The 26,632-nt window shown below is 35.3% G+C and overlaps 2 protein-coding genes across 18 annotated transcripts in view; one reads left to right on the plus strand and one right to left on the minus strand.

The window, feature by feature from the left end:
* The window catches only part of NF1 (neurofibromin 1), a 240,759-nt gene that overhangs the window by 65,735 nt on the left and 148,392 nt on the right, over positions 1-26,632 (minus strand). For all 17 annotated transcript variants that reach the window (XR_004972868.1, XM_036340624.1, XM_036340626.1 and 14 more), the window contains one exon: positions 24,578-24,688. Coding sequence is in view for 16 of the 17 variants with exons in the window: in XM_036340624.1 (XP_036196517.1) it covers positions 24,578-24,688 (111 nt within the window). In the remaining variant the exon portion in view is untranslated. The remainder of the gene's footprint in view (positions 1-24,577; positions 24,689-26,632) is intronic.
* Positions 1,942-6,334, plus strand: OMG (oligodendrocyte myelin glycoprotein). The gene is made up of 2 exons (XM_036340639.1): positions 1,942-3,932; positions 4,729-6,334. Exons 1-2 carry the CDS (start codon positions 3,930-3,932, stop codon positions 6,055-6,057), a joined length of 1,332 nt encoding a protein of 443 aa, XP_036196532.1. The 5' UTR covers positions 1,942-3,929; the 3' UTR covers positions 6,058-6,334.

Genomic DNA, 26,632 nt, shown 5'->3' on the forward strand with positions numbered 1-26,632 from the left:
CAGAGTGGGGTAGGAAAGACCCACAACACAACAGAAAAAATATGCAAAACATATAAAAGACAGTCAGAGAAGAAAAAATTTAAATAGTCCTTAAAAACATATATACAGATATTCAACTTTCCTCATAATAAGAGAGATGCATTTAAATTATACTGAGATACTAACAGCTTCATCCATATAAATCCAAAGTTCAACAACAAAGCCTACAGTGAGGCTGTCTAGAACTAGACACCCTGACACATTGCTGGTGGAACTGCAAAATGGTAGAGTCTAGAGCAGCGGTTCTCAACCTGTGGGTCGCGACCCCTTTGGGGGTCGAACAACCCTTCCACAGGGGTCGCCTAAGACCATCCTGCATATCAGATATTTACATTACGATTCATAACAGTCGCAACATTACAGTTATGAAGTAGCAACAAAAATAATTTTATGGTTGGGTCACAACAGGAGGAACTGTATTTAAAGGGCCAGAAGGTTGAGAACCACTGTCTAGAGAGAGGAATTTAGTAATAACCAGAAAAATTCCAAATGCATTTACCCTTTTATAGAGCAATCCCACTTCTAGAAATCTTTTTGCAAAGATTCATTAGGCAAAATATAAACATACTTAGGTGCAAGGGTATTCACTGTGGCATTATTTGTAATAGCAAAACCCATATGCCCATCAATAGGGGAGTGGTTGAATAAACCATGGTTTACTCCCAAAGGCAGTATGATAATATAAATAAGAAAGATCCCTATGTATTGATATGGAGTGATCTTCCAAATATATTATTTAAAAAACAACAACAAGATGTGTAACAATATATTTAGTATGCAACCTTTTATATAAGGCGATAAGAACATATAATACATATTTTTGTATGTTTGCAAAAAGAAATACTGATAAGAAAAAACCAAAAATAGTCACCAACAGGAGGAAGAGAATGGGGTGGATGGGATACAGAAGCAAGAGTTCTCTGAATATACCTTGTTGTATAGTTTTGACTTAGCTAACCCTAAAAGTTGATAGCTAACTGGAAACAAATGAACCTAACTATGTAAAGTTTATATAAAAATATAGAGAAAACAATTATTTCACGTTGCATTAGAATACAGAATTGACTATACATCCTTGAGAACAAATAGAGCTGCAAAGAAATCTTAAACTTTATTCAGTAGTTCGTAATCTAATTGTCTGCAGCAATACTGGTATTGTTTTGAAACTATTATAGGATGATACAAATAAGTGATTATGTTAATGCTGTTAGGAACCATTTATAGGAAATATGGGGGGATAGAGAAACAAATTAAATCTTCACAAGGAAGCAAACAGATAAATCCAGAGGAAGGACTTTCTAGAAAACAAATCACTGAGTTTGGGCAACATGGAGAGAAAAGGGGGTAAGGAGGTGGGAGAGGGACTGATCCATTTGGATTTTGACCTGATAATTTCTACCTGGTCAGTTCTTCCATGCTTTTAAAATACTTTATTCAGTACTCTCAGCTGTTTTTAGCGGGAAATTCAGTCTGAAGAGCCAACTATATTACCAAAAGTAGAGAATATAGTATTTTTAGTTTCAAATAAGCACAAGTGTTAACAAGAAATACAGTTGATTAACATAGGATAGTTGTTCCCTGGCAGGTAATTTGTTATGCTTTTTAAAATGTTGGCATAATCTATTTTAGGACAGTGTGTTTCACAAAAGAATATGTAAATGAATTTACTACTTAGTCTAGAATACAATAGTTGCCTAAATAGCTGTAATTCTGGACTTCACAGACTTATGTAAAATGTAATGTGTCTGAATAATACCTAAAATAAGTTGTAAAAAACTCTTAAGCCAGAAAAAATTATTTTTGGAGTAACAGTAATATACTATTTTATTTCATAAGAATTTCTAAAACCATAAGATAAGGACAGTTTGGTACAATTCAAATACATTAAAATGTTCCCCCTTTTTCTTTTTGAGAATTTCATAATTTTTGAATAAGAAGAAACAACTTGGTATGTCCCCAAACTTAGAAATAAAAAACACTGCCACTATTATTGGAATTTTTAAATTATATGTAGCAGAATCTAATCTTAATACATCCTAAACCCAAATTCATTTGAATCCATTAGTTAATGAAATAATATGCTCTTTCTGTCAAACTTAGGTACTGGTACGTATAATGGAACTGGGTAGCTCTACTTTGATATGAGACTTCCTAAAATTAAAAGAAGAGGTTTAAGTGTTTGGTAAGTTGACCCTCAGCCACATCCCTTGAAGTGTAACAGAGTATGAACTGAAACAGAAGAAACTTAAATGTCAAAACATTTCCCATGTCCACAACAATATTGCTGAATGGAGTATTTTTAACATTTTTAAATCATAAGATTGATGACTGGTTTCTGAAATCCATAGAAAAAAATCTTATTAAGAGTCCAAGAATGAATCCTCAAAGTGAAGTGGGAATAAAGTACCTAATCAATAATAAACTTCTAACACTGCAGACTTTTAAAATGTAGATACTTTTCGAGGAACATTAACTTTATACAAAAGGTGACTCCTAGATTATAGTTAGCTTCCTAAGAAAATAAATTTCAAATTTTAATACTAATTCTAATTGGGGTAAAATAATGGCAAATGTAATTTAGAGAAAAGCAGAGGATTTAGTAACTAGGCATAAAGAGATTTTCCTTAAATGTAATATGCTAATAATTGCTGGTTTTTAAATGGTAACAATTTGTAATGAATTACCTATATTGGCTTTCTTTTCTAAAGTAAACTGACTACTCTGGAAATTACACAAGTTTTAACAGATTATGCAATCAGTCCACTAAAGAGTGGAGCAGAAGCTATCATAATCTGGTCTCATTTTATTAAACTCATGACCAAAAGTTTTCCTTTTTACATTATTTCACATAATTTTAAAAGTATAAATTGCTTTCTCAGAAGATAAAATGTAAAACAGTTTGAAGAAATCACCTGAAATTGATGCCGTTGTTTTTAAAACATAAAATCAGATAGATGGTCATTCATATAGTATCAAAGATGTCTCTGGAGAAAACAATACTTATAGCCACTCACTAAGCAGTTTCATAAAAAAAAAAAAAAAAAAAAAAAAAATGGAACCCTTAACCCTAAGGTCATAAAATAAGACATATTTATTTTACCATACGAACTGATAATTAAAAGCATAAGATGCTCATTAAAAAAATGTAGTCTTGCTTGTGTGTAGCCTGGGAAAATGATCCTTTATATCAGAAAGATAAAGACAAAATAATCATAGTTAAGTATTTCTTACTTCCCCAAAGGAAGATGAACATTTAAGTGGTTGATAAATTTGAAAAGCTGATTATACATAATAACTATCATGTTGGGGGAATACATAAAAATCAAGCAGTTTGTATTGTTATTTTAAACAGTGACACACATAAAAAGGTAGGAGTTAAAAATATTTAAACTAATATCGTAGAAAACCATCCACGAGGAAGGTCAAAATCATTTTCAACATGTAAAAAGAATGAAGAGTAGAGGCATTAAGAAGAACCACAAATTCTTCATGAGGCAAATGTTAAAATGTGGAACTTAAGCTCAGACAAATACCCAGGAATGAGTAAGGGCCAGGTTTAATGTGCCTGAGGCATTTCATCCTATAGCAAATCTAAACTATATAGATATGCTTAATGCTATAAATTTAGGGGGAAAACGTGTGTTTTTTTGTCCATTTTGTAGCGTGTGCACCTCTTGCAATAAATTTGAGTCAGCACCAATGACAGCTCTGCAGTCCTCCTATGTGGTACTGATCAGGTGGTTGCAGAGCTCCAGCTCACAGCAACACAATGCAGCTGAGCAGGCAAGCACAGCCCACAGCCAGAAGCGGTTCCTACGCTCCAGAACAAGGCGACCTTTAAGCTTAAGTTTCCCGGAGAAAAATGAGATGCTGATGCTGAAGACGACACTATGGTAAGATGTTATTTAAATCAGTAAAAAATGGACCTCGGAGTTTTTCTTTCTTTTTTTTTTCTTTAAGAAAAAGTCAACCTTAGGATTGAATATATATTCAATAGCAAGTGCATGCATCAGAAATTTGCTGCAGTGTCAGTGGAGGAATTTCTTGTCAATATTCATTCACTTTGTAAATATACACTTGTTTTCTTTTAGAATCGGCACTGAGATATACAGAAAAAAATCACTTTATAAAACGTGAGGCTTGAAAGTACGGTGTTGGTTTGGATTTTGCAAGTGCCTTAAAATGCTTTGTGAGGATATATTTATCCTAAAAACACAAAGATAAATCTCTAAGTGTTGCTCTAATATCTAAATAAAATTTCACCCTACACACACTCGTTGACTATTACATTACTGCAGAGATTGAAAAAAAGACATGACAGCCATTTTTCCCCTTCTGAATAAAAAGAATATTTTCAAAACAGTAATAGATTAAGATTCCGACTGTTTATTTGTAGAGAAGGCCATTTGATAATATTAAGGCTCTGGAAAGATAAATAAGAAGGGAAAAAATAAAAGAGAAAATGCAGGGAGAGTAGGGAGAGACAATCTTTCCACATAGCCTCAATTGAAGGATTAAGCATTTGGACTATAAATGAAGGGGATCTTTGTTAGTTTAATCACTGGAACAATTATAAAAGGACTCAACAACAACGAGGTTTATTGAAAATTTTGCCTAATGCTAATGGACCCAAGCAGATGCCTAATTGTATTTGCATATTAAAAGAAGGGTGTATCTGTTTGCTTCTAGGCTTTGATGGAATATCAGATACTGAAAATGTCTCCCAGCCTGTTCATCCTTCTGTTTCTCACACCGGGTATTTTATGCATTTGTCCTCTCCAATGTATATGCACAGAAAGGCACAGGCATGTGGACTGTTCAGGCAGAAACTTGAGTACATTACCTTCTGGACTGCAAGAGAATATTATCTATTTAAATCTGTCTTATAACCACTTTACTGATCTGCATAACCAGTTAACCCAATACACCAATCTGAGGACCCTGGACATTTCAAACAACAGGCTTGAAAGCCTCCCTGCTCAGTTACCTCGGTCCCTCTGGAATATGTCTGCTGCTAACAACAACATTAAACTGCTTGACAAATCTGATACTGCCTATCAGTGGAACCTTAAATACCTGGATGTTTCTAAGAATATGCTGGAAAAGGTTGTCCTCATTAAAAATACACTAAGAAGTCTTGAGGTTCTCAACCTGAGTAGTAACAAACTTTGGACAGTTCCAACCAACATGCCCTCAAAACTACATATGGTGGACCTGTCTAACAATTCCTTGACACAAATCCTCCCCGGAACATTAATAAGCCTGACAAACCTCACACATTTTTACCTGCACAACAACAAATTCACATTCATTCCAGATCAAGCTTTTGACCAACTCTTTCAGTTGCAAGAGATAACCCTTTATAATAACAGGTGGTCATGTGACCACAAACAAAACATTACGTACCTACTGAAGTGGGTGATACAAACAAAAGCCCACGTGATAGGAACCCCCTGTCCGAGCCAAATATCATCTCTGCAGGAACATAACATATACCCCACACCCTCTGGATTCACCTCAAGCTTGTTCACTGTAAGTGGCATGCAGACCGTGGACACCATTAACTCTCTGAGTATAGTAACTCAATCCAAAGTGACCAAAATACCCAAACAATATCGAGCAAAGGAAACAACATTTGGCGCCACTCTAAGCAAAGACACCACCTTGACTAGCACTGACAAGGCTTTTGTGCCCTATCCAGAAGACACATCCACAGAAATGACCGATTCACATGAAGCAGCAGCTGCAACTCTAACTATTCATCTCCAAGATGGAATGGTTACAAACACAAGCCTCACTAGCTCAACAAAATCATCCCCAACACCCATGACCCTAAGTATTACTAGTGGCATGCCAAATAATTTCTCAGAAATGCCTCAACAAAGCACAACCCTTAACTTACGGAGGGAAGAGACCACCACAAATGTAAAGACTCGCTTACCTTCTGCGGCAAGTGCTTGGAAAGTAAATGCTTCGTTTCTCTTAATGCTCAATGCTGCGGTCATGCTGGCCATCTGAGGGTCTGCATTTTCTGAAACTAATGAAAGAACTCCTCCCTGATGTATAGTTGGGAAAATATGCCCCTATCTAGCCAGTGATTCAAGCTATATTAAATATTCAAGAAAGCCAGTGTTACCCTTCTGACTCTGATGTAAATGAAATTACTTGTCTTAAATAAAAGAAGTGCACAATGTCTTGGTACTTGCTACTATTTTACTGTCTTAAGTAAAACTAATGCATTTCTTTTTTTAATGAAATATTTTCTTTTTAAGGCTTCAATTTATTGCACAAAATATAAAGCATCTAAACTTTAATATGTATTTTATGTATGTTTACACTGTCAAACATCTGGGGGGGGGGGAGGGAAATAAATGGTCTCTATGCTCATAACTGTGTCATTTGGCTTCCTAGTCACACCAACTTAATCTACATGGTCGACTGTAAATGACCTAATCATTTTTGTCCCAGGTACAGGACCCTGGTAAAGTCTTTGCAGTAAATGAAATGTTGGAGGTATCCAAGGATTTTGCTAGTAAAGTAAAACTGTGGTTGCCACCCCATGAATGATTATGCCACATCATTCTTTTACACACAAGCCATAATTGTTTTAAATCTAAATGATGTCCTGCTTCTAAGGAACTCTTGGCTACTTTACAGATTATATAATGGACAAAAGCTCTTCAAAAAGCTAGAAGACACTAGGCTTTGCATTTTAATAAGGACAGTTTAATGGTTTTGCCTTTTGCACTTAAGAAAAGTATTAAAACACAATAAAAAACTGAGGTTTAAAGTCATGTAAAGGAATAGTTTTAGTGTATATTTAATAAACCATTTATTCATGGAAACTTAAATATTTACAAAATTAAAAGTCTTCATGTGCGGGAGAGGAAAACTTATTTTTTGCACATTAGAAATTAGAAACTGACTTACCTAAATTAAAAATAAGATTAGTGTCAGGATAAAGCCATGGAGGTCTAACAACCATGGGCAGTACTAAGGGAGGGAGGGAAAGGAAAGGAGAAAGGGAAAAAGGATGGGATTCATTGGTGCTGCAACCAGTTGATGAACCCAATAAAACAGACAACAGGACTACTGGGCATGAAACAAATCTTAACACTCCAAATCCAATTGCACTGGGACCCCCAACTCCCACTAGAAGAAAACCAATAATTTTCTACAAATATAAAAGTAAGCCACCTTTTGAATTAGAGACAAACATAATAGCCAAGAGTCAGAAAAAGAAGCCCTGAAACAAGGCTAGATTAAAATGCGAGACAGCATAACTGAAATGGGTAAGCCACAAACGAGGTATTTAATTTGGGAGACATAAGGAAGAATCTATTTCAAGCATTCCTAGTTGGGAAAAGTACAGACAGAAATATTTATACTCCTTCCCAAGAAATTTTAAAATTAAGATAAAATTGTTTCCATGGTTGGGAACATTTCTATTGAGACAGAGACAGACAGACAGACAGACACACACACAACAACAACAACCATCTAATGTGTTCTTTTCTCTCTCTTTTTAAGCATCGGGCTTACAGAAAAATCACTGTTAAACTTCAATACAGCAATTCCTCTCCTATGTTGACTAGTACGGTGTCACTTGAACATTTTTCTGCCCCAGCAAACCTAATTGGCTCACTATGCCAGGGAATTTCACCATGAAGAAAAGGGGTTATTTGAAATAATCCCTAAATGGTTTTAAAATGCATTACTTTTCTAAATGGGTAAGCTGTTCCCACTTCCTCCCAATCACTGATCTAGTATCTTCACCATCGCTGAGAGAGGCTAACTGCTTAGATACTTTCTACTCTGTCACACACTACCATCTTCTAAAAATCTCATATTTTACAAAAGGTTTCTCAGAGTTAATGTCTCTCACTCTAAAGGTGTCAAAAATTAAATGTTGTCATATAAATACTTAGAAATATCTTAGAAATATAGGGGAAGTAAAATTATGAATTACATCTTTTATCAGCAACCTATGGATTCCACTAACATTACTAACAGACATGCAGATGGAAAACTCAGGACATTTACAAATACAACGTATGTCAACTACACAGACTCTAGTCCTTAGAAGCATTATCTAGCCTTACAGTAATTAAATAATACTTCCTTTTAAGGAAATTATGGCCTTATTAATGGAGGTGGGCTCATTATTTGCCACCAGGACAAGAACATTACTGGGCTCCATACGTATTTCAAAATGCATTAGTTCTCAGCATCTAATTCTCAAGCTCATAAGCTATACATTCAGCCCTGGCCAGTGTGGCTCAGTTGGTTGGAGCATTGTCCCGTACACCAAAAGGTCGTGGGTTCAATCCCTGGTTGGGGGAGGCAACCTACAGATGTTTATCTGTCACAGCGAAGTTTCTCTCTCTCTCTCTCTCTCCCTCTCCCTCTCCCTCGCTCTCTCGTCAATACACACATATCCTTGTGTAAGGATTAAAAAGAAAAAGACAGACATTCATCCATCCAACCCTTAAAGCTTCTATTTTACAAGGAACTTATTTATCACCCGTCAAGAGGATTCAAATAACACAAACACAAAAGCAAATACATAAGGGATAAAGTAGTGGTGAATAAGGTGTGCGCTGGTGTCAAAGATTCTAGGCCTAAATCCTACCTCTGCCACTAGAGCCCTGGACAAGTTAACACTGCTATACATCAGAGCTCACTTACCCTTACTTAAATGGTCACAAATATGCCCTACTCAATAATCTTCCATAACAATGCTCTGAAGCAATATAAATTCCTTTAACAAACACTAAAAATGTCAGACAAAAGTCAACCTAAAATCTGTTATAAGATTATTACTTTTGAAGTACATTTTAAGAACTATCATGTAAATACCAGGTATTTATAAACATAATGCTTAAAAGTAAAAAGTTATATTTCTATTAAAATTAGAATCAAGCACCAATATACATTATAATCAATCTTTTTAATGTTATTTGGGAAATTCCAGAAAGAGAAATAACAGATAAAATTACAGGAAAATAAGAAACAAAATGATTATTATTAACAGAGGAAGTAATTGTCTATCTAAAGCAGGGGTGGGGAATGTCCGGCCCGCGGGCCAGATCATTTGGTCTGGCTCTGCCAAGGCATTAGGGGCGAGTTAATTAAATGTTTGACCAAATAGAGCAGGCTAATTTTTAGGTTGATAATTTTGTATGGCCAGCAAATGATGTTATAAATACCAAATGGTCCTTGGCAGGAAAAAGGTTTCCCACCCCTGAAAAGGTTTCCCACCGCTCAGGAATGTCTTCAGAAGAATAACTTTAAATAAGTAACAAAATAAATATGAAACATTAAAGGTTTTCTCATGTGCTTGCAACAAATAATTAGAAAATTACAGGGAAAAAATACCATTCATGACAGAAACAATACATCAAAATAAATATAACATTCACATGAAATGTGTAGTGCCAAATGGGAAGAAGATAAAACACAGTAATGAGAGGTGCAAACTTGACAGAGATGATAAACAGAAGTCTCTTCATTTATTTTTTCACTCAATAAATATTTATTCAGCACCTGCAATGCACCAGGCACCAAGGCTAAGTACAGGAGGTATACCTTAACTCATAGTGTAAAGTTATGATTATTTCCAGTATAATTTATGGATTAAGCCAACTCTGACAAACATTCTTATGGGATTCTTTTGGGAACATAACATCAAACACATTCATCTGGGAAAATAAACAGGCAAGAATAGAAAAAGGAAGAAATAGTAAAGGTACCTTAGCTTTTCTTGAGAGGAAACATATTGGCTATAAAAATTAAAGACAGAGTGGTAGTGGCATAAAAACAGAAAGAAAGATAACCCAATATAAAATCCTCTCATTTCCTCATAGGGTTGCTGTGAGGAAAAATGAGATAATACATGTAAAATGCTCAGTGTTACACAACATTACTTAACACACGGCAAGCTCTGAAACACTGCTAACTTTAGAAGGGAAAAAAAATCACAAATCAAAGAGGAAGGGAAAGATTCAATAAACAATGCTGGGAATATTGGAAAAAGTCCAATTTCACCTCACTTCATGTGCTATGCCTATACACTAAACCAAAAAAGGTAACATTAGGCCATAGCTGGTTTGGCTCAGTGGGTAGAACATCAGCGCGCCCACTGAAGGGTCCTGGGTTCAATTCCGGTCAAGGGCATGTACCTTGGTTGCAGGTTGCATCCCGGTCCAGGTGTGTGGGGGAGGCAACCAATTGATTTGTCTCTCTCACATCGATGTTCGTCTCTCTGTGTCTCTCCCACACCCCTCTCTCTAAAAAACAATGGAAAAATATCCTCGGGTGAGGATTAAGAACAACAACAACAAAAATGCTTTCTTTGCCCAGCTGGCATGGTTCAGTGGTTGAACATCGAACCATGAACCAGGAGGTCACCATTTCGATTTCCGGGTTGCAGGTGTGATCCCCAGTGTGGGGCGTGCTGGAGCATGGGCAGCCGACTGATGTTTCTATCTCTCTCTCCCTCTCTGAAATCAATAAAAATATATTTTTAAAAAATAAAAATATGGCATTCAAAAAGGAAGGCTTAAAAAAACATAAGAACTTAAAATATTTCTAAATCTCTGGGTGGCTTTTTTAAAAAATTAGAATAAGAAAAAAATCAGAAAGAAATCATCAATAGATTTGTCTATACAAAACCCTCAAATTTCTTTATGCTGAAACAATGAGCCTGATAAAAATATTCAAAGAACTGATAGGAGAGGTGAAGGCATGGATGGGCTGGTCCGACACCCAAAAAAAAAAAAAAAAAATATTCAAAGAAAATAAAGGAGATTGTTAATCAAAGCTCATAAAAATAAGACAAATATTTAGATTCCCAATGACTAAGTGGGCAAAGGACACAAACAGTATATTTAAAAGATAGGAAGCATAGTGCTTGATAAATATATGGGAATATAGCCAACACATAATAATTGAGAAACAGAAGTAAAATGTGGTACCATTCTCATGATTAAATCAGCAAGCAATTTTAAAAAATGTAATAAAAATCAATGCTGGGGAAGACCTAAGGAGTGGCCACATCACATATTACTAGTACAACTCTTTTGGATAGCAGTTGGCAATTGTGATGAGAAAACAGCTCCTCCGAGTTGCTGCCTAGGCAACTGTGATCATCTTGTATATACGCAGTCTGGACATTTAAGTAAGGACTGAGTTCAGAATTCCCACCATAAGTTCCCACTTTGCTTTTCCTGACACAGCTTTTAAAATAAACACTTAGGGATGAATTTTCAAAAAGTTAGTGATCACTACCCCAACCAACTTATAAGTGCCTGCCAACCTGCCCGCTCTCGTGACCTGAGATGGAGAACTGCGCTTCATCCGGCTGATTGTGCCCTCCCCCCCCATGTTCCTAATATTTGTAACTAATAAATCTTGTGACTTAATGGAGGGTGGAGGGGGTTAATGGGAGGAAAAGGAGAGGGACATCTGTAATACTTTCAACAATAAAGATAAATTAAAAAGCAAAACAAGAAGAAATTTTGTGACTTTATTTCCTCTGTATGAGTGTATTGAAACTGAGCCTCAAATAAAAAACACCCAGGGTGTTCACTTCCCCAAGATGGGAACTGGGATGCTGAGGGAGCTACCTGCGTGGGTGTCTTGTGCCTCCTCATTCAGCAGTTAATAATCTGAATATTCTTAATTTAATACACCAGCTAGTTGGGGGCGGGGGGCAACACAACAATGATTAAATACCTGAAAAAATTTAACCTTTAATGTAGTATATTCTATGTAAATCACAGCATTTTTTCTAACAACAAGGAAAAAGGAAACAATGCTAAATATCTACCATTAGGAAATTGGTTAAGTAAATGATGATCTACTTGACAAAAATATTATGTATCCTTAAAAATATTTATGAAGAGTTTCTTTTAAAGTTTGAAATGTGGAAAATGCAAATACTATAAAGATTAAGCAAAATATAGGATATAAACAGACATCTTTATAGAACTATGTATAAAAACAACAAAAAAGAGAAATATACCAAAATGCTAATACTGTGTACCAACTATTTTATTAACTGCTTTGTCCTTGAAAAATGTAAGAGATCTAAGAAAAGAATTATTGGGACATCTGTCCAAGGGATTTAAGGCTGAGTAGGAGAATAAGAAAACGAGAAGACGCAAAATGAACTGTAAATAGGTAGGTAGTCAGTCAATACACTAGAGCAGCGGTTCTCAACCTGTGGGTCGTGACCCCTTTGGAAGTCGAACGACCCTTTCACAGGAAAACACATATATAATTACATATTGTTTTTGTGATTAATCACTATGCTTTAATTATGTTCAATTTGTAATAATGAAAATACATCCTGCATATCAGATATTTACATTACAATTCATTAGTAGCAAAATTACAGTTATGAAGTAGCAACAAAAATAATTTTATGGTTGGGGGTCACCACAACATGAGGAACTGTATTAAAGGGTCGCAGCATTAGAAAGGTTGAGAACCACTGACCTAGACATTTCATTTCTAGGTATTTACTCCAAGGGAATGAAGTCATAGGACCACACAAAGGCTTGTGTGTGAACACACAATACAGCCATACACCACTACTACTAGAGCAGTGATGACCACTACCACTAGAGCAGTGATGGCAAACCTTTTGAGCTCGGCGTGTCAGCATTTTGAAAAACCCTAACTTAACTCTGGTGCCGTGTCACATATAGAAATTTTTTGGTATTTGCAACCATAGTAAAACAAAGATTTATATTTTTGATATTTATTTTATATATTTAAATGCCATTTAACAAAGAAAAATCAACCAAAAAAATGAGTTCGTGTGTCATCTCTGACACGCGTGTCATAGGTTCGCCATCACTGCACTAGAGGGTCTCATGAAGTAACACATAGAAAAGCACTAGCAGAATTCTTGGAAGCACATCTATAACGGATTAGCTTACTTTAGCTCTACCTGCTCACTGCTGTCAGGACTATTCCCCAACTAACCAGACAAGCTCTGCTCGTGCTCTCTCTCTCTCTCTCAAAAAAAAAACTTCAATAATTTCCCATGTCTCAGAATAAAATCTAAATTCTTAATATGGCTTACTGCTTCCTTTTACAGTATCATCTTAAAATTTCTTGCTTTCTCACTGTTTATTTTAAACTAAATATCTTTTTTGCCCTTCTAACCTACTGCTCTTGCCACCAGGCTTTCATAAATGATGCATGTCCTCTTTGGTTCACTCCCTTCTCCCTTCTTCCCCTGGAAAACCCTTATTCATCCTTTTTTTTTAAATGTTTTTATTGATTTTAGAGGGAAAGAGAGAGAAGAAACATCAATGTGAGAAACACCAATCAGATGCCTCCCTACTGGGGATCAAACCCACAACCTGGGCATGTGACCCAACCAGGAATCTAAGAGGCAACCCTTTGGTGCATGGAAGGACACTCAACCAACTGAGCCGTACCAGCCAGGGCCTCATTCATCATTTTGATTTTAGTTTAAATATCTCTTTCTCCTAGGAGTTTAGTTTTTTTGACCATCTTGATCTGAATTTATAAACAAAAGAATGAATTAATACAGATCAAAGATGTGTCTGGTGGGCTAACAATGACCTCTTTAAGACAAAGTCAAACCTCCAAGACTTATTCTAGAGTCTATGTTTTTTCCATTATTTCAAAATCATAGCTTCACAGTCCAGAGAAAACAGAGATCAAAGAAAAGTTAAGAATGAAAGAGGATTTGGTTAGGCTGGTACTTGTTATCTAAGAAATTAGGTCTGGGCAGTGGGGAGTTACCTTTGGAACAATTTTCAGAGAAAGGTTAATTCTGATACTTGTGAACAATTTAGTACAAGTAGATTGTTCAGGAAAATGACTCAGGGAAACAGAAACAAATGCCACCTCAATATGTCAATAATGTGTTAAGCAGATTAGTATGCTTCACACTTTGAAAAACTGTAGTATAACGTGAGGTTTTTAAGTAGCTCAACATTTAAGAAATGCCATTTGGTTCAGCAGCCCCAACTCTGTTAAACATGTTTAGGAACCAGTTGAGACATACTCAATACACCCATTTATCTCTTCTATAAACTGTGGCCTGATACTCTGAATTTGTTGGAAATTATTGATAAGCTCAAAGCAGAAATTAAATGTACACATACACAATAAAAACAGCAAAGCTGCATAGTTCTTTTCAGATAAAAAAAGTTCTAAAGTACATTGTGGTTTAACACAAAGAGCATGAAGTAAGGTTTTGTCACCTGTGTTATTATCTTGGGCAAGTAATTAAATGTGTCCTCTGGTAAAAATCTACATAGTTAAGAACAAGTGTTCCATATGGGTATTTTAAAGAATAGATTACAACATGTATATATTTCAGCACTTTATAGGTGCTGCATAAAAATTGTAAATGTTACTACTATCCCTTGTTTAAGAGATGCTTGGGTAATTAACAAGATCAGAAATAAAAATGACTGAACCCAAATTGGTACATAATTCCCATGTATTTGCCCTCTTTTAGTCATACTTAAAATAGCTAGTTATTTACTCATCCAATAGGGAATATAATTTATCAGTAAAAAATTAGATATCTGAATATTTCACAATGGTATCTCAAAGTTAAGTATCAGATAAATCTGAGGAAATACTCAATACCAGGAAATGTGGTTTTTCACTTTGTGTTATTTTGTTGCCTATAGTCACAGTTCAAACAAACTGAACACTCCGGAAGGCTGCGGGGGTTCAAATGCCTGTCAAATGCTTGCCTCAAGCCTCAACAGAAAATAAACTAAGATGTAATGGCTTTTCATTGAGACAGAAAAAAACACACAAAACACACGGCATCAGTATGGGAAAACAAGGACGCCATGCACCACAATAACCACTGGGAAGGCTTTTGTTTGCCAACCAAAGCCTCAGCAACCATTACTGCATCTGAGACACATATAGCTTAAGAGTAACTGGCATATGGCCACATCCATTTCTCAGTTCTATTACTTCGACATCAGTAACTGAATTGTATTTCTTCATACCAATGACAAATAATTAAAGAAAGCAAATGAATGTATAAAAATAATTTCATCTAGTTATAGGCTCTAATATTTCTTTATGGTATAGCTTTCCTACAGTGATTACATAAAATCTTTCTTGCTTTAACAAAGTATACTTGGAAAAAGTATTATGACTCTCTTGCCCTGACACTAAATTTTTAAAAAAGCTGTAGGATATTAAATATGAACTAGAGACAAACTGTAAAAGCTAAAGTGTCTTTAAAATATATTAAAATTAACCAAAGGATCAAGGGGTCACCTGGCACTAGTAAAACACCTTCATATATTAACTATGAGTTGACTAAATTGATTTTAATCTTAAACATGTGATACATCTAAATTTCTGTATTTTTCTTCAAAGCAGTCATGCTTGACTCATTAAATTCGTATTCCAATGAACATATCATTACTGAAAACATCTTTGGGCCCTCCTTTGAAATATTACTAAGGGTCAGTTTTAAGTCACACAAGGAAAAAAAAACCCCACCTCTTTTAAAACAAAAAATAGTATTATTAAACTTGTTTGTCAAAAAAGAATTTATGTGTGCCCTAACCAGTTTGGCTCAGTGGCTAGAGCGTCGGCCTGCAGACTGAAGGGTCCCAAGTTCGATTCCGGTCAAGGGCATGTACCTTGGTTGCGGGCACATCCCTAGTAGGGGGTGTGCAGGAGGCAGCTGATCGATGTTTCTCTCTCATCGATGTTTTTAACTTTCTATCTCTCTCCCTTCCTCTCTGTAAAAAATCAATAAAATATATTTTTTTAAAAAAGAATTTACGTGTAATTTTTCTATCACATTTAAAAATAACATGTTCCATTTGACAGTACTTCCAAAAATCTATTTCCCTAAAATGTTGTGTTAAATGGCAGCTGGGTTTTAAGTAAGCGCATCACCTCTAACAGTGACTCTTCAGAAGGGAACAATGTTCACTTGGCTGTATTTAATCTTAGATTCTTGTTTTAGAAATTTTAGAATTTGTTTTATGTAATCAAACCTTGTAAGTATATGACAAGATTATTTCTTTTTAAGGATTATATACCTATCTACTGAAAGGGGTGAATCACAGTTGGTTGAGAAACCAACTGTTTTTTCACAGCAAGAGATGGACTGAGGCCACTGACCATCTCGTACTTGTCAAGCCATAACCACCAGATTATTCACTATGTATCAATCACTAAATCACCTTTGATGAGTAAACTGAAATCTTGTTTCACCTATATTCAAGGCCACTACACTTCTCTAAACCAAGTATTACAGAAAATAAAACCACTCAAGAAATCTTTTGGCTCAATTCAGAACTCCAATTCTAATCACTCTTTTAAATCAAATGTTCTTTCTTTAAACTATAGTCATGTGTGTCTATAATTAAAACTGGGGATTAGTTTTAACACGATCACGAAATGATTACATATATGCAATAATTAAAAGTTAGGTTCATTTATTAAGTGTTCTATAAAATGCCACATCCTCTGCTAGATTCTGTGTGTATCCATGTGAAGACATCTAAGACCTAGGAGCTACAAGTCCAATAAGTAAACAAAAATTATATTCTGTGCACCCCATGTTCATTGCAGCATTATTTTAAATAGCCAAGACATAGAAACAACCTAAATGCCCATCAATAGGTGAATGAATAAACAAAATGTGGTATACAACTACACAGAATATTATTCAGCCATAAAAAAGAAAACACTCCTGCCATTTGTGACAATATGGATGGACCTGAGAGCATTATGCGAAGTAAAATAAGTCAATCAGAGGAAGACAAATACTGTATGATTTCACTTATATGTGGAATCTTAAAAAAACCCCACCCAAACAAAAAAATAGAATTCATAGATACAGAAAAAAGATTGGTGACTGCCCAGGGTGGGGGTAGGGGGGTCTGGAGGGGTGGGAATAATGAGTGAAGGTGGTCAAAAGGTACAAACTTCTAGTTATAACATAAGTAAGTCCTGGGGATGTAACGTATAGTACAGTGACTATAGTTAGTTATACTGTATTGTATACTTGAAAGTTGCTAAGAGAATAAATCTTTAAATCACAAGAAAAAAAGTTTTGTAACTCTATGTAGTGATGGATATTAACTAGACTCTTTGTGGTGATCACTTTGCAATACATACAAATAGTGAATCATTATGTTGTATACCTAAAACTAATATAATGTTATATGTCAATTATATCTAATTTAAAAATTAAAAAAAATATTCTAACATGGTCTTTGTTAAATAGTAGTAAGATTTGCAGGGGCTTAATAAAGAGCTATTTATAAAAAATTGCCTAAAAAGACAGACAAGAACAAATGCTGGTGGGGAATGTAGAAAATTAGAACTCTCATAGACTGCTAGTGGAAATGTAAAATGATAAAGTGGCTTTGGAAAATAGTTCAGCAGTTTCTGAAAAGATTTAACATCAAGCTACTATATGACCCAGCAATTCTGCTCCTAATAAAATAAAAATACCTGTCCACACAAGAACTTGTACATGAATATTCGTAGCAGCGTTATTCATAATAGCCAAAAAATGTAAAAATATCCTTGAGTGAGGCTTAACAAAAAACAAACAAAAAAATCAGATCCCAATAAGTACTCTAAAAGTATGAGGTCCTAAAATGACTGATGTGAAGAACAGAGGTAAGGAAGGCTCATATCAAAGGTGCTCCATCAAGAGTTAGACCCTGAAGGAAGAACAGAATTTTGAATGAGGAAGAATTACTCTGGACAGGTGGGGAAGGCTGCACAAAGATATAGAGGTAGAAGGTATTTAAGGGTCTGAATAATGGTGAATGATTTTTGTTTGGGGGCATTTGAGTACTGGAGAGATCAGAACTTTAAGTTTCACTTAATTATCATCAAGAGGCCTGTGTACCTTAAAATCAATAAGAAAAAGAAGAGAATGAGAAATCCAAAGTTGGAGAGCCATTTGGCTAGGTAATGATGCAATTAACTGAGAAAGAGATTATGAGAAGAATATATCTAGGTAGAAGAATAGGAAGGGGAAAATGTTGAATTTTAAGTAATTTGAGATCCAGGTGTATAAAGCATCAATAAAGAGTTATTTGTGCATTATCTTAGTACTCTGATTTATAATATCAACGCTGGTTGCTAAGAGGCTTTTAATGTTTATTTCTTAGGTATGATCATGCTAACCTCCAGTTCTATACATGTACCACTAGGATTTAGCTAGCACTGGCTCTATTCCTTTAGGAGAAAACAAACAAACCAACAACTTAATAGCAACGCAAAACAAGTGGGGAACATGTACCGACCTGTACTTCTGCCATTTATGTAGCAATTTCCTTGTATGTCAATACCATTGTTCACAGCCTGCAATTTTTAAAGGGTGCCTGCCAATGTGGTAATACAATCCAACTTCCCTGTACGCTAGTTATTAAAGAAAAGGAGTGATCAAAAGATGAAATTCCTTTAATAAGTATACTTAAAATGCTTCAGTGTTGGTGGTTTAATGTATTAAAACAATCTTTGTAAACTCAGTATGAAAGCATCACTTTCATAAGCAATCCTTAAGTTAGTTTTATATGAATAAAATTTAACCTTTTCTAATAAGTGATGTTGATTATGTACTAGAAATTAAATTACTGGAATGCTATATTCCTACTTCAAAATAACCATAGCCAGAAACTACCCTATAAACATATATACAAGATGCTATAGGGAAAACACAACACAGACATCTATCTCTAATATACTTATTTAATTTTAACTTATGATAATCAAAGCAGGCAAAATAGTGTATATTTTCCTAGGCAGCGTCAATACAGTGAAGAAATTCATAATCTATACATGGATAAGAGAAATAACAAAGTGGCATTCACAGAGTTCTTTAAATAAGCAAGTAATCTTTAGAAAGACTTGATTTGAATTCCTTGATCTCTGCCAAAGTCCATCTGTTTATGCCAGTTGTTTAGAAAGCACTCAATAGGATATTTCCAAAGAGCAAATGGCAGGTCAAGTTTAGAACATGTGACTTCCTCTCTATATTTAAATAACACACAGTGAGTAAGAATCAGAGTCTACAAAGGACATTGGAGAAAGCCTGCATTCTTCATCTTCAAAGAAAAAAACATTGAAAGGTAAAAAATTGCAATTTTCTCAATGACATATTAAAACCAAATGTAACTTTTAACATATATTTCCAAAATTAAAATTTGAGTTTTAAGTTTAAAAGAATAGTTAAATATGCTCAACATGGGCCAGTTGCATTATCTCAATTGTGGCAAGCCATTAGATGCAAATACAGGCTAAAAGGAAATTAGCCTTAATTTAAAAAGGGCTCACTATTAAACTTTTGGTGGATGTCTGTATTATGCCTTCACAGTTCGCTTCTAAAATACACTGGTCTAAGACACAGATTCAAGTTCTAGTTCTGGTCATTTTTAGATATGCATCCTCAGAGGATATGCTTTTCTATCTGAGCCCATTTGTAAAATGTAAGGGTTGATTTTGATCACTTCTAAATGAACCAAAATGGTGGCATTTCCCCAGTGATGGGAAGAAGGTTCCTTCATTTTTCTCCACTTTTAACAAAGCTAGTTCTTAAATTTGTTTGTGATCCAAGTCTTAGACTAAATTTCTGTACATATTTTTAAACAGGAAAATGATGTTCAAGGTATCACTTATTAGCCTTTGCCTTCTGTCGGTTGGTAACACTTTGGAGACATTAACTACCTCAAGTTCCATGGAAGTCTCGAATTCCATGATGAGTTTGAATTCTGAGGCAACCACAAATTTTCAAATGACCTCAAAACTCAAGAGAAGCCCAAATACTGAGACAGACCCGAATATCAAGACAACTTCAAATTTCCAAATGTCTCTGAATCCCATGATGAGCCCAAATTCTAAGAAAAACCCGAATTCCAAGACAACCTCAAAGCCCAAGACAACCTCAAAGCCCAAGACAACTCTGAAAACATCAGTGACCTCAAAGATACCCACCACCATGAAGATGACGACTGTGAAAAGTGGTGGCACCACACTGAATCCAAAGGACAATATACACTTTCTCTTCTATGTAATATTTTTGCTGTTTTGTGTGCAATGAAGCTTAAGTGGACTTGAACTGTCTGCATTTCTATTCAGTTCTTTATTATCTGCACAGTAGGAAAATCAAATTTATTTCAACTTCCTTCTAGGAAATTATCATTATCCCAGCTTAATTTAGTTGTTTGCAAATTTTAATTGTGTAAGCTTAATTATTACTTTAATATAGCTTCCTTCCTTATAAATGCTTTTAAAAAGCACAAAATACCAATGTTTGCAAAACTGAACTGAAAATTAGATCTTTGCATTAAAGGCATAAGAGAAGAAATGATGTTGGTGTTTAACCAAAGTATGCTTCTGTGTAGGTGAGAGGAAAGGAGGTAGGGGATGAAGAGTAATGTGTATTGTTCTTATATTATTTTATTTTTTCAGTGCTCTATGAAACAATACACCTGTGTCACTATATTTCATGAATGTATAATAGCAATATGTTATTACAATAAAAATGATGGTTATTCTGCTAATCTTTGTAATGTATTACGTCAGCTGCTCCAATGAAAAGATTCTCTTGCTTTGGGTAAACCTTTGTTTTGTATTTCAAAAGGTCATTTGTAAATCAGATGCCTAGAATTCAGAATTCATGCTATTCTACTAAGGTTAATCTAACCCCCAAATCTAGTATTGAATTTTAAGTGATAATAACCACCCTATTAACAGTGTAGTTTTAAAGGTTTGAAACCCAACTCTGATTCTTTACTAGTTGTGCTACCATGAGTTAAATACATAAACCGGTGGGATTCCCAAACGAACTTCGGTAATAAACTGATTACAAATGAATCACTTGGGGTGCCTGTTCAAATATACAGATTAGGCTCTACCTTTGATATTTTGATTTGGCAACCCGAAGTAGGGCCAGGGAAATGTTTGTTTGTTTGAATTCTCCTAGGCATTCTGATAGCTAGGTTTGGGAATGACTAGCAACTGCTCTAAGTTTCAGTTTATATACATGTCAATCACTGTTACTAACAATACCTCAGAAAGTTACTGTAAGGGCTAAATGAAAAATTATATAATATGCATGGTTTGTCTGATGCAGAGAGAGAGCACTCAGTAAATGTTAGCTATGATTATTACTACCACCACCCAAGAAGCAATTGCCAGGCATTTCAGTGCTCAAGAGGAAGACTCTTCACTGTAACTTTTAAGTTTTATATTTTTAACTAGAGGCCTGATGCATGAAATTCATGCAAGAGTAGGCCTTCTTTCCCCCGGCTGCCGGCACTGCCTTCCTTCTGGCACCCAGGACCCGGGCTTCCCTCTGGCTGCCAGCAGGCACCCGGGACCCTGGCTTCCCTTGCAGCCCCGGCTTCATCCAGAAGGTCGTCCAGAAGGACATCTGGTCTAATTAGCATATTACACTTTTATTATTATAGATTATTCTTACAAAATAATATGTGCTCTTGGCAACAAGTCTAACAGTACAGAGATATATAACAGAAATATTATAAATGGTTCTCTTCCTCCTCCAAACAGACTCCCCTGAGATAATGTGAGCATTATTTAATATTATTGCTCAGTCTATACATATTACACACACACATACACACACACACTACTCTGCACCCTGTATGTGTCAGAATCGTGCTTCTGCGTCATTAGAGGACTTCTGTTACTTTTGCCAGCATAGAACCCATTTTTCCTCATTCTGGTATCGGCAATCCAACTTTCCTATGGGAAACCCTGCTCCGTAATCTTCTCTTTTCAGTTCATGCAATTTGAGTAGGACTAGCTTCACCACTGAAGCTGAAAGGATACATAAAGAGGAAAGGCATGATGCAGAGTTGAATGTGAAGTCAAGAGAGAGTCAAAGAGCATGACGGACAGCCAGTTTTGCCTCCACCTGGGCAGAATCTGCGCCCCCACCCCCACTTTTCCCCCCCAGAATCTACTTTAATGCATGTGTTTCCTGAGGCCTATCATCTCAAGAGAATGGCTTCTTTGCAATAGTAAAGGCCTAACTAAAACAACTTAATTGATTTGTCACAATCTCATTTCTAAAATTAAAATGTAGTAACTGATAGTGAGGAAGATAAAAGAAAGAGGGAAGCATTTTACATGACTAGGGTTCTAGAATGGGAAGAGATGGGGATGTTATTGAGAAAGAGAATATGGTGTGAAGAAGTTGATTTAAATATACAGTGAATTAAGTTTTGGACATTAGAAGTCTGAAATGTCTGTGGACTATCTGTAAGGACACTGAAATCCACAGCTCAAAAGACTAATACATGGTAGTCTAAGTCACAGAATCATAGCAATAGCAAAAGAGAACCCAAGTATTCTCTGACAAGTTGGCTGTACAGAGACAAGGCCCTCACTACAATGTGGCCTTGTCCAGTGGAGGAACTGGGCTCTCTGCTCTGAGCCACTGTGTGCTCTTCTGTCCTGGAGCAAGGGCTCCCCACCAGGTGAAAATGAGGCCAGGAAGAGCTCTAGATCTAAGGAAAAAAATGAAAGGATTGAAATCTAAAATTGGCAGCAGATTCATAGTTTCCTGTCTGCCTCTCCCATGAAGTTTTTGTGACCTATAAAATTCTGTACAGAGTATATTTGAGGTTTTCTTTGATTTTTCTTATTTTTTGTTTGTTTTTCAATATGACTCTGCTGCCTATGATTATACAGCTAATAAGCAGTACAGCTGGGAATCCTCAGCACCCTCAAGTCACATTAGATAGGTTTCCTGGAAATCCCACTGGTTTAACCCCAGAGGGTATATGCATCAGGCCCATCCTATCTTCATTTGGCCTTTCCAGATCATTATAGAGAAGGGACACAATCTTACAATATCTGATCCTGAAGAAAATACCTTGTTTTGAGGTTTCTGAGAAACCTTGCTATACTTATAAACTAGTAAGAGAGAGGAGGACACACATCTATTTACCTCTCATACCAATGTTTTACTTTTCATTATTTAGGCAAATTAGGGAAAGTCAAAATACACTACTCGTATTAAAGATTAGGTTAGAATATAAATATGGTTCATCTTAATTATAAAAAAAAATAAATTATCTTAAACAGTTTAGACACAGCAACTGAGATGAAGTTGGAGAGAAGACTTTCATGGGAAGGTGAAGAGTTGTTATTCAGAGTTGTTAAAGAGGCAAGCTAAGGATAAATGCAAGTTTCTATACTTTCTTGATACCCTAACAACCCAGTTCTTGGGACTTCTTGGTCTTAACACTATTTGAATTATCTGATGAAGTGAGTTTCCGATCTTCTACCTTCCTGTCTTCACTCTTTTCCCATTATTTCTCAAGCTCCATTTGTTTTTTACACACTGCCAAGTTTTTGCCACCCATGGCTATCGAGTCTACTGACATATTCTTCAACTTATGTTAAATTCAGGAACTCAGAGTAATTCCTATAGCAAGCGAATAGCAAAATTAAGACTAAAGTCCTTGAGATTCCAAAGCCGATGGTCTCTCTATTACATCACATTGTCTCTAAGGTTCAATTAATCATGAGTTTATGTCATGCTAAATGGGAAAAAGTAAAACTGACCAAATAATGTCACAGATGAGTTCTCAAAAGACAGAATGAAGCAGAAAGAAAAAACAAGGGAAGAGGAAGCAATGCAAGCATCACACCTATTGTTAAGGAGTTCACATCATTTCCATAAAAGCTTTCTCGGAACTAGCTTTAATTGAAGACAGCATAAATAAACAATCAATTTTCCAAGCTGTCACCTATGCTGTCTTTAGAGAAATTTCCCACAGCTTCTCTGAATTATTTGTTAAATCACACCGATGCTGTCTTATTTAGCATATTACTAAAAATTCTCAGAAAGACACTTAAAAATTCATTTCTGCTTTAAAAAAAAGTCAGATTATCATGTTGTGGATATTGTTTACTCAGAATACACCTGAAAACATAAGATTCTTTATGAATTTTTTACTCTTGGTAATGACTCCACTGTAGGTAGTATAAAAAAATTGATGTAGAGCCCAGGTGGTGTGGCTCAGTGGTTGAACCAGGAGTTCACGATTGGATTCCGGTCAGGGCACATGCCTGGGTTATGGGCTCGATCCCCAGTAAGGGGTGTGCATGGGTTGTGGGCTCGATCCCCAGTAAGGGGTGTGCATGGGTTGTGGGCTCGATCCCCAGTAAGGGGTGTGTAGAAGGCAGCCGATTAATGATTATCTCTCATCATTGATGTTTCTATCGCTCTCCCTCTCCTTTCCTCTCTGAAATCAATAAAAACATTTTTTTTAAACTGATGTAGGAAAAAGAAGCCAATATAAAATAGGTAGTATAAAAAGCAATTTCTAATACATTGAGCATCATTTTGGGGCAGGTTGGCTATTTACCCAGCTATATTCTCCCAGGTAAACTTGTTTTCAATTCTAGTAAAGTCAAATGGGAAAAACCAAACTTGCTGTCTCTCTACATTTGCTATCATTTTTAAAAATTCTGTTAAGAGAAACTACAATGTAGTATTTCTTACCTTCGTGCAACATAATAAAATATAGGATTCCCAGCTTTGGAAGTCCCAGCTTGGTAGAAAATATTTAATGTTTTCAAAGCCTTGAACTCCTCTTTTTCATGTACTTGATGCCTGCAAGAAAAAAAAAAAGGAAAAGAGTGAGTCATAGGCTTTATATTGTCCATTGAGTACTTAGGAAAATCTACAATCAGACCAATGATAAAATATGCAAAATGACAAAATATTAAGAGAAGTAGATAGGTGTCTTTCTCCCTCTCTCTGAAGGGCAACTTAACAACATGTACCAAAATTTTCAAGGTGTCACTCTTTGAACAACAAAGAGTAGTTCTTAGGACTACCCTAAGAAAACTAGTGGACAAGGATATCTACCATACAATTGTTTATTTTTTTTTTCCAGAAAGAAGCTTTTGAGTATTAATTTATTGATTTTTAAGAGTTCAGTTTATCAACTCTTTTCTGGTTTATTGATTTTGAATGAGTGAGAAAGGCCTTCCTTTGCCCATATTTTCTTCTTCATGGGAGTTGATTCTCACGACTCATATAAGCATCTTTTTCCAGATAGTTACTCAGTTGTATCACCACCATTTATTAACAGTCCATTCTAATCTGCCTGATTCTGAATACCATTTTTATCATATATTAAATTCCCATGTGGATTTATTTCTGAAAAAATCATGATTTATTTTTTATTTATTCTGCTGAACACTCAGTGTCTTTAACCTGCAATTTATGTCATTCACTAACCTTGGAAAATTCTCATCTGTTGTCTCTTCAAATATTACCTCTTCACTATTCTCTCTAAGCTCTATTTCTGAAACACCAACTAGACACATTGGACCTTCCTATTCTATCACCTAACCTCTGTTAACTTCTTTCATATTTTCCATTTCATTATGTTTCTGCCCTGACTGGATGCTAGTTCATTTGCTCAGAAATTATCTTCCAGAAAATAAAATAATAACTTATTTTAAAAATATATTTTCTTATACCTAATATTTCTATGTGTCTTGTATCTGGGGCATGAGAGAGAGGGGAAGTTATATTATCTCATTCCACAATGTTGCTGGTACCAGGTTAACATTTGTTTAATATTAATGGAAACAACCTAGATATCATTTGATAAGGGCAATAGGTACACATGTGTATAAATGACTGGGAGACTACAGTGGGGCCTTGACTTATGAGTGTCACGACTAACGAGTTTTTTGAGATAACAGCTGTCTCTCCGCCAATTCTTTGCATTGAGTTGATAGAGTAATTTGAGTTAATGAGCTCCTTAACGAGCTCGGTCTCGGAATGAATTAAACTCGTAAGTCAAGGCCCCACTGTATTTGCCAAATGTTAACTGAATTATCTCTAAGAGGCAAAGCAACAAAAATTTTTAACTTTTTTCTTTAGATTTGTTTTAAATAATTTAATAATTTTTATTTTTATAGTTGAGAAAATTATAAAGCTACCCTCATTTAAAAAAAAGAAAAATGGGTCTTAAAGAGCATTAATGGGAACTTAGAAGAGAGCAATAATAACTAACATTTATTAAAGTATTTTATATCTAGTATATCAGACACTGTTCTAAATATCTTACATAAATCATTTAGTCATCAAAAGCACAGAAGATTGTTTGTAATGGAAGGTAGGGTCTTAAGTAAAAGGAGTAATGACGTTTCCTTAGACAAATAGCTAGGACATCCTAAGAAATACTGAATAAAAAAAATAGGTTTATATTTTCACATTATGTAATTTTCAATAAGGCAATATGAAAGCTTTGTGTGGAAAATATTCATTTTAATTAATAGGAATAAATATTTGTTACACTGAGAACAATATAACAGAGCTAAACATAACATTAAGCTAGAAAGGAGATTGTTATGAATTCATTCATTTTTCAACAATATCAAATAATTGAAGTTATGTGTACAGAAAGAACTATGACCTATAGTAACTCCCCCTTATTCCTAGGGTACACGTTCCAAGACCCTCAGTGGATGCCTGAAAACACAAATAGTACCAAACCCTATATATACATTATTGTTTCTTCCTATACACACATACCTA

Source organism: Myotis myotis, unplaced genomic scaffold, assembly GCF_014108235.1.
Source record: "Myotis myotis isolate mMyoMyo1 unplaced genomic scaffold, mMyoMyo1.p scaffold_m19_p_17, whole genome shotgun sequence".
In the NCBI taxonomy this organism is placed as follows: domain Eukaryota; kingdom Metazoa; phylum Chordata; class Mammalia; order Chiroptera; family Vespertilionidae; genus Myotis; species Myotis myotis.